Raw genomic sequence first — 8,519 nt, forward strand, 5'->3', positions numbered from 1 at the left:
ATATTAGTTATTATGACATTACCTCTCTCTTGAAATCATAGTCTTCCTGGACTATGGGATAGAGAAGATAAAGCCTATTCATTAGTCCTTTTTCTAGCGGGTAGAGGATTCCTTTCTTACCCTATGACATCATTCCAGAATGGATGACTAATCCATTTGGCGCTTGAGAGCCTTAGCTGCAGCAAGCTTGTCTGTGCATTAGTCCTGTCAATCTTCCATAGTAGAGTGACAAGCTCTACTTGGTGTTTGGAGGACGTCATCTCTGCAAACTTGATCCTAAGCATACATACTTCTTAACATTTGTGCACAATAAAGAAAAAGAGAGTCCTATAAGACAAAAACTTCGTTCATTTTAAACATTAGTACATTTGCTTACTCTAGGGAAACATTGTAAGAATTGACAAGGTTTAGGTTATCCTTTAATTGTATGCCTTGCATCCATCTAGCATCTTGAAAAGTATAGTTCTTAAACTTAATAAGATACCATTGAATAATCTTACCGCCTCTCAATACCTTGTCTTCATGTCGGAGAATGGATTGGGCTGCAACACCTCTTCTTGGTCCTCGATCTCCAGTGGGTTTTCAATAGTTGGTTCTTGAGGTGGCTCTTCTTTGTAAGGCTTTAGTAGGCTCACATGGAAAGCATTGGGTATGAGCCAATGACAGGGAAACTTAAGTTGATAGGCCATCTCATTGATTGGTCTAAGAATCTGGAAGGGACCATAGTACCTTTTTGCTAACTTAGCAGAGTACTTTTGGTGTCCCGTAGGATTCTTGCCCGTCATGTGCCTTAATAATTGAGCCTTGGGAAATTTAAGCAAGACCCAATCATTTTCTTTAAAGGCTTGGGCTCTTCTGTGATTATCATCAACAACCTTTTGCCTTTGTTGTGAGATAGAGATAGCATCCTTAATCTTTTGGAAAGATTCTTGTAGGTCTCAACTATACTCCTCTGTAGCGAAGATCTTCCCGTGTACCTTAAATATCAGGGGACTTTTGAATCTTCCCTCAATTACCTCAAAAGGTGCTTTTCCCGTGGAGGCATGTACAATATTATTGTAGGCATACTGCACTAAGGGTAAGTACTTCTCCCATTGGGACCTTTGATCTACTTTCGTTACGTAGGCTTTTAGTAGATCAAGAATTGTTAGGTTAGTTATTTCACTTTGGCCATCCGTTTGTGTGTGATAGGCCAAAGAGAAATTTAGCCTTGTCCCTAAATTCTCAAAGAGACCCTTCCAAAAATTACTGGCCATTTTAGGATCTCTATCCAACACTATGGACATTGGCAAGCCATGGTACTTGAAGATTTGTGATATGAAGAGAGTTGCCATTTGATGGGCTTTGATAGTCTTTTTGACAGGTATAAAATGAGCTTGTTTGCTGAACCTGTCTACTATCGTCCATATTCCCGTAGAGACCCATGGATAGACTTAGGCAATCCATGGATATGCTCTCCCATGGTGAATTAGGTATTGTCTTTTGATAAGATACATTCCTGTGCCATGTTGTGTGCATGGGGAGAAAATGGAAAAAAGAATTTAGTGTTTTAATATTTTTTGTGCTATTTCATTGGCGACTTGGAGCTGATGGGGTTTGGGTTATGCCAACTATATTGTGTGGATTGGTTTTGATCAATTCGAAATGGGTTTTGCTCAAGTTTGACGTGCAAGTTAATTATTATTTATGCCAAAAGTAGTTTTTTAAAAGGGGGTTGGGAGTTTCTTTGAAATGGCAATGCGCTGGTTGAAATGAATGTCAAATATGATGCTTGCTTGTAATTTGGGGACTCTTAGTTGAAGCTTGCATGACCGGTAAGAGGGTGTTGGGTTTTAGGCCTCAATCCAATCCCAATGAGTCCAAAAATGTTTTTGTGAGGATTTTTGACATAAGGGGAAGTGGAGGGAGGAGGCATGATAGACTTCCATGTGGCAAGGCGTTGCATGTGGAGGTTTTAAAAACCAAGGTTATATGAAGAAAGTGGAAGCTCTCTTGCCACACTTGACAATTATTGAGGGTGGTCTATTCAAGGTTTATGTAGATTGGCATTCAAGCATATAGTTGATTGGATCTAATTAGAGTTGTGGATCGGTCTACCTTCTTGGGTTTCCAAACTCGTCTCTAACTATCTATACATATCTTCAATCACCTATAGCTAGTTGAAATCTACTCTAATTACTTTGTTATACAATCTTAATTATTTTTGGTACTCTAATTACTATTATAAAATCTTAGTTAACTACTCCCATAGCAAAAAGCTCGGTGCCTACCCAGTCTTTTTATGAGCAATAACTCTCATAACATCTTTTGATGAACTCGACACAAAATTGACTAGAGTAGTGTGATTTAGCCCGTTGTGTAGTTAGTATCATGGAGGATGTTTTTTTGAACCACTTGGGTGGTTGCTTGGTCTTTTAGATTGGTGATGTGGTAGTTGCTCTTTCCCATGCATCTGAGAAGGAGTTCCTATGTTTTGTCTTGTAAATTGATCCCTGGAGGTCATTCTCTTCTTGAAGACACACCTATTTCCCTTGTCCATAGATTGGAATGGAGTTTTTGTAAAGGCATAAAGTGGTCCTTCATGGACTAGGAGCCAATTTTTGTTTGTCTAAACATTTTAGTTACCATGGGGAGACCAATTTTTTCCTTCTCTTAGGTTTTGGGGATCATATTCTCTCAAGCGGTATTGCAAGTAGAGGAAGATCAATGACAATTTTCACTCTCAATTTTGATGGACTTCATTTAGGTTTAATCTGCAGCGTCTCTATATGCGTCGCTAAATTGAGAACTGTAGTCGCTATTTGCATCGCTATATAGCGACACATATAGTAGCGATGCAAATAGCGACGCATATAGCGACGTCGGGGAAAAAAAATATCCCCGTGTATTTTCGTCGCTACAACTATCACACAAGTGTGAAGAACCTCTTGTAGTGTATATCGAACAAATGAGTAGGATGTTTGATGAAAGTGTTTCTTCCTACGCGCTTATGACAAACATCTTTTTTGCACGGAGAGACCCTTGTTTTAGTAGTTCAGAACTCATAAACAATGTCTTTCACTTCATGGAAGTAAGGGTATTCATGGATACTTACTTTAATTTCTCCTATAGGAAGCTGTCATTGTGCAGATGAGGTGTTGACATTTATTTCTATCATATAGTACACTACTAGCTGATAACTTCTCGCATATCTTTCCATGTGTCCAACATTAATTGTACAATACGTAGTAAAACATTGATCATGCTCTCATTAACAGTCATAGCTATCTATATAGTTAATTGTTAATTGTTAATGTCTCATAATGGTGGTTTAGTTAGTGGCTAGAATTTGGTAATAAACCTCCTCTTTACTTATATGTAGAATACATATTGCAAATTAAGGGATGTGCAGATGGGATATTTTGCAATCCAGTGTAGGCGTTAATGTATTACAAAAAGGCTATATTATCTAGTAGGAGGTTAATTGTATAGGTGGTATAAAGGTCAAGAGGTTGGTTATATGCATGCACGCGGCTCTTCTAAGAAAAACAAGGCTGAATGGTTGCAATCAACTTCACGCATTTGATGCACGTGCAAGCTTTAACTTCTTTGTTTTTAGTTTATAGCATTATGTACAACCATTTATGTGCAAATTTATGTTTTTCTATTTCTTTGTCACTTTATTGAATTGATGTATGAGCTAAGTAAGATGAGATGATTAATTACCACAAAGTTTGTTATAATTAAATAATTCGCTCGACTTATTGAAGTTTTGCTAGGAAACAATATTAAGGGAAGTATAAACTTACTAGTAAGAGATTACATGCTCTATCGATTGTAATTGGAAGCTTACCTAATTATACATACCCTAGCTACCTAGGAGTTCATAAAATATTAGATAAGGATGCCCAAGAGCAAACTGCTATATAGGAGTTTATGGCTTACTAAAGGAAATCGCTCTATAGTAAGTGGAAGATGGCTAGATGAAACACATTCTTGTTACATAGGGGTTCAAGAAACTACTAGACAAGGTCTTCCAAGAGCAAGCTCCTATGGAGTCATAAACTTCCTAGATATACATATGTACATACTGCTAAGTTCTCTATTATATTCATTTAGTGGCTAGATTCCTTCAGCTGAATAACGGGTTCCTCCATGGTTTGTGATATTTTGCATCAACCAAAAGGTCCTGCATTCAATGCGAATCAAACCCACACCCTTTAGGGGTTCTTTCTTGCAATCTACACTAAGAGAGCCACACCTCCTTGTTGCTCTCCCGATGCACTTTAGCTTTAAGAAAAAAAAATTTGTTGTTTGCTTCTCCATCGTCCACCTCCTGCAACACTCTAGCACCCTGGTCTGCCTCCACCCACATGGCCTCTTGCTTCTTCCCCGTCCGCCTCCTGCTTCGTCCTCGCCTTTCTGCTTCCCGTGACATCTTACTCATTGCATCTGCACTTCTCGCTTGTTCTTTTCTTTTTTTGAAATCGTTAGGGCATACTACTGGATCAATTGTTAAATCAATTGTTAAAACTCCTACTTTCATCTAGGATATAGGGGACATCTAATGTAAGGTATTCCTAATGGCTCTTAAAAAAATATATATTCACTAACTAGGTAGTGTAAGTACATACTGCAAGGACACTTTAAAGGAAAAACAAGTGAAAGAATCACAATGGCTTTCTAAAATAATTAGAACGTGATAAAATCATTAGGTTGAGTATAAGTAGAATCAGTGTTCAAGAAAGGATTGCCTCAGCTTAACCTTGAGCTGGTTGAAAATGAAGACTACCTGGTTGCAAACCATGATAAAGGGAAGAAAAATTAATGAAATATGTGAAAAAATAGTTCAAAAATCTTGCAAATTTTGAATTTATGCTAGTATTTCCGGTTCACTTCTCTGTGGGAAGGACGGCCGCTTAATAAAAGAGACTTTCCTGAATATTGATTAGAATCAAGTTATAGAATGTAAGAAAAGTCCAGCCATATGAGGCTGTGAAATTAAAAAAACTCATTAATATATATATGTGTGTGTATGTATCCATAGAATTTACTAGAATTATGCAAGTGAAGTTTCACTTCAACATTCTAAAACAATAGAATACAAAAAAAATCGAGACATGTGAGAATATGAAATGAAAGTGAAATAAACATTTAAAGTAAGTCTCCATCATGCATTGAAAACAATGAAAGTCTCCCTAACCCAACAAAACCCTAAGGTTTCTTTTAGAAAGCAAGAAGTGTTGGAGGTAAAATAAAGAAGAAAAAAAACACAAATGTACCAATGTGAAGTTCAAGACCACCTCCTTTATATGGACACAAAACCTTGATGAATATTTTGACTTTCTACCTTCATGAGTCTTTTGACTTTTCATCTTCATGGATCTTTTCATTGACTTTTCATCTTCATGGATCTTTTCATTTCCTAAGCTCACCTGTCATTTAGGCAAAGGCTTTTTAATTTCAGAGATTGGGGAGACCTAATCCAACTAGCCATATAGAAACAAGTCCAAAGTTCCTTGTGAGCTATTCATAAAAGAAGGTTTGATCAAAATATAGGGAGATGGATTTCAAGGCTTTCTTAGAGTGTAAGATAATTCAACCACTTTTCTTTGCATTGTAAGTTGCTGAAGAATAAAATGTTGGGCTGTTTATTAATAGATGAACCACTTATCTTTGCATTGATAGTTGTCAATGAATGAAATGTTGGGCTGTTCATTCATAGATGTCCTTTAAGGTACTTGTCAAACATGAAGGACTAATGTAGAAACAAGTTGAAACAAGCCTGGAATCATGAATGGGGTACTCAATTAACATGATAGTTGTTGATCATAGGACTCAAATTAATCATAAGCTTCCTAGAATCTCTAAAAGAATTGCCAGTTGCTAGGGATTTAGTAGCTAGGGTTAATATTCAAAAACAATTGTATTAATATCCAAGACAGATCGATCTTAAGATACATCTTTCTATCTAAGAAACCCATTAATTTAACATCCTCCAATTAGAAATTCCAATGAGCTTGTACATCGATGGAACTACCTCAGTCAGGAGTCCCATGCACTAGAGATCTCATGATAAAATCCCAAAATTGCACTCCTCTCAAGACCACCTTTGTGGCTGGAAGGCAATTGAGCTTTAAGCAAAAGCTCAGTTACAAGGGTGGCCATAATATTGTGTTGCCAAAACCTCTTTACAATGAGGTTACAGAAGACCTTGGGTTAATACATATGGTGTAAAGTGAGCAGGGTGTTAATATTTAGCTTTACATCACAAGACAGCACCTGCTACTGATGATTGTGGCCTGCTTATTTGAGCTCTCACCACGTTGGAAGCGACGCGCTTGGGTAGCATGTGTGTGCATTGCGTCTGGGCAAGAGCCATAGCAAGAGCTGAAACAACATTAGATTGATCCCTCCTCTTCTGTATTCCACACATCCTCTCATCATCATTGTTTTGATTATTTTGGTCAGCAGGAAATATTTGGGCAGTGGCAGGAGATGTATGCCAAAACAACCGTGCTACCTGCATGCCGTCTCCTTGCGAGGGGAACCGCTTGGATGCATTACTGCAAGCTGCCCAATCACTTGTGGAATGTGTCACATTTGCTGGGTCAGAGCCGCAATTGCGACCTGCACATATACGCGTCTTGCCGCAGCTTCCGGATGGAGAGGTACCATTGAGCACAACATGTGTGGCTTCTTCCAAGGAGGAGATTCTAGTGCAAGAAGACGAAACCCATTTTGCATGAAGAAAAGAGAAGGACCTCCATGGTGGAATGGGCATATCTTGGCACTCCAAGGATGCCCTCGCCGCCTGGCACATAATGCGTACCACTCTCTGCAAAAGATCTGCCTTTCCGATGAAAATTGAAGGCAGCATGGCAATCAGCTTCTGGTAAGCGGGCAAGGGACGGGCAATCTCGAAATGTGCACGAAATCCCACATCCACGATTACTCTCTGATCTGATGATTTCTGGCCAATTAGGGAGGCTTGTGAGGTCTCCTCTCCCATGATCACATCTATGTATTTATGTCCACCTACAAAAAATGAAGACAAAATATGGAGCTTTAGTTTTGTGCAGTTCCAAGAGAAATGAGTGCATTTTGAATATTGCAATTCAAACATGGCTTCACTATTTCTATGCCAAGTTCACTCACATATGTACTACATGTTATGACAGGAATGGACATGCTATGCAACTCCAGAGCACGAGAGAGAAATAAAATTTATGCTCACCAGTGGGCGGAAGCGATGATCGAGTGGTACTTAAGATTTTCCTCTCTGTCATGCAAAGGGCTGCATTGTATGCTTCTCCCTGGAGACATCGCAGCATACTAGGCAGAGTACAGAGCTCGGTGACGAGTTGTCCAGCCGTAAAAGCCTCAGCATTCAATGCTGCGGTTACACAGTTGGCAATTCTTTCTTCTTGATCACCGGCGGATGCGCTACGGCTCTCTAGAATAGAGCCCATCTCCTGCAATTTATAGGATATACAAAGATAAGCATGACAAACTTGTGTAGGTAATGAAGAAGCCAAAGGCTGTGGCCTCTCATGCATCCAATACATGAACAGACACAAGGTATTAACTATGCAGTGTGAAAGGACATCTCACATTAGGACTATTGTGCAATGTGACGATCAGCTCGTCTCTGTGGCTAATAGCTATATTTGTACATGGATATGATAAAACATGGCAGCTACCTGAATTGCTCTGTCGAGGACGGTGGCAGCCGCAGCGGAAAAGCGGGCGCTGGTGCTGCTACCTACAAGTAATCCTGACTGCGAAATGGCATTGGCACCATCTTTGGGAGCAGAGGTGCTCTCCAGCTCTAAGTAGTCGTTGACCATAGCCCATAAGCAAGCAGAGCTTGGCTCTTCAGCAGCAGTCAACGGATCTGTAGTTGCAGTCGACGTAGTATGATAAGCATTAATATCCTGATCATGCAGCAGAGCAATGCTGCTGCTTCTTGACAAGCCCTGAAGGTTGCACATGTCCAGTTTCTATGGTAGCTCCAATTACGAGAGAGAGAGAGAGAGAGAGAGAGAGAGAGAGGGAGAGGACAATGTCATACCCCCGAAGCTTCGAGCAAGAAGTAAATATATATACGTGCCGTGCGCACTTGTGTGTCTGTGTGTGTGTGTGTGAGAGAGAGAGAGAGAGAGAGAGAGAGCGCCACCTGGAATTCATACAAGCCGGTTAGGAGCAGCTTGGATAACTGCATGCATGCTGCGTCAGCACCAAGATATGGTGTGTGGGACACGTCCCCCCCTCGCCTCGCACGTGATGTGCGTACGGGTGCACCTTCTAGGCTCGTTCCCGGCACTGCCTCAAAAGCGCTTGCAAGACAGCCGGGAGCCCTCTCTAGAGGGTACGTATATCATGTAATATTGGGTACGTATGTGCTACGGAGAGAGAACGTGTCGTATATATATCGACTTATCCGCATATGCTGCAGAGAGAGCCGTGGTCCTGGCCCGTGGAGATTATGTTAGAGATTATGAGGCGTGGTCGTATATCTATCGCATATGCTGTATAGA

The 8,519-nt window shown here is 40.0% G+C and overlaps 1 protein-coding gene across 1 annotated transcript; it reads right to left on the bottom strand.

Moving 5' to 3' along the window:
- Positions 1 to 5,937: 5,937 nt before the first annotated feature.
- LOC147456604 (uncharacterized) lies at positions 5,938 to 8,148 on the bottom strand. The gene is made up of 3 exons (XM_086515512.1): positions 7,683 to 8,148; positions 7,217 to 7,454; positions 5,938 to 7,017 (listed from the first exon to the last, which is right to left on the bottom strand). The coding sequence occupies exons 1-3, from the start codon at positions 7,971 to 7,973 to the stop codon at positions 6,248 to 6,250; spliced, it is 1,299 nt and encodes a 432-aa protein (XP_086371638.1). The 5' UTR covers positions 7,974 to 8,148; the 3' UTR covers positions 5,938 to 6,247.
- Positions 8,149 to 8,519: the final 371 nt, after the last annotated feature.

This window comes from Adiantum capillus-veneris, chromosome 6 (assembly GCF_014529385.1).
Source record: "Adiantum capillus-veneris isolate H3 chromosome 6, ASM1452938v2, whole genome shotgun sequence".
Lineage (NCBI taxonomy): Eukaryota > Viridiplantae > Streptophyta > Polypodiopsida > Polypodiales > Pteridaceae > Adiantum > Adiantum capillus-veneris.

What these genes read in the sequence shown, in the direction of transcription:
- LOC147456604 (XM_086515512.1), bottom strand. Translation starts at nt 7,973, where the DNA reads ATGTGCAACCTTCAGGGCTTGTCAAGAAGCAGCAGCATTGCTCTGCTG. An exon ending in TCCTCGACAGAGCAATTCAG is followed by an intron (nt 7,455 to 7,682) that starts GTAGCTGCCATG and finishes TATAAATTGCAG; the next exon opens with GAGATGGGCTCTATTCTAGA. An exon ending in ATCATCGCTTCCGCCCACTG is followed by an intron (nt 7,018 to 7,216) that starts GTGAGCATAAAT and finishes CATTTTTTGTAG; the next exon opens with GTGGACATAAATACATAGAT.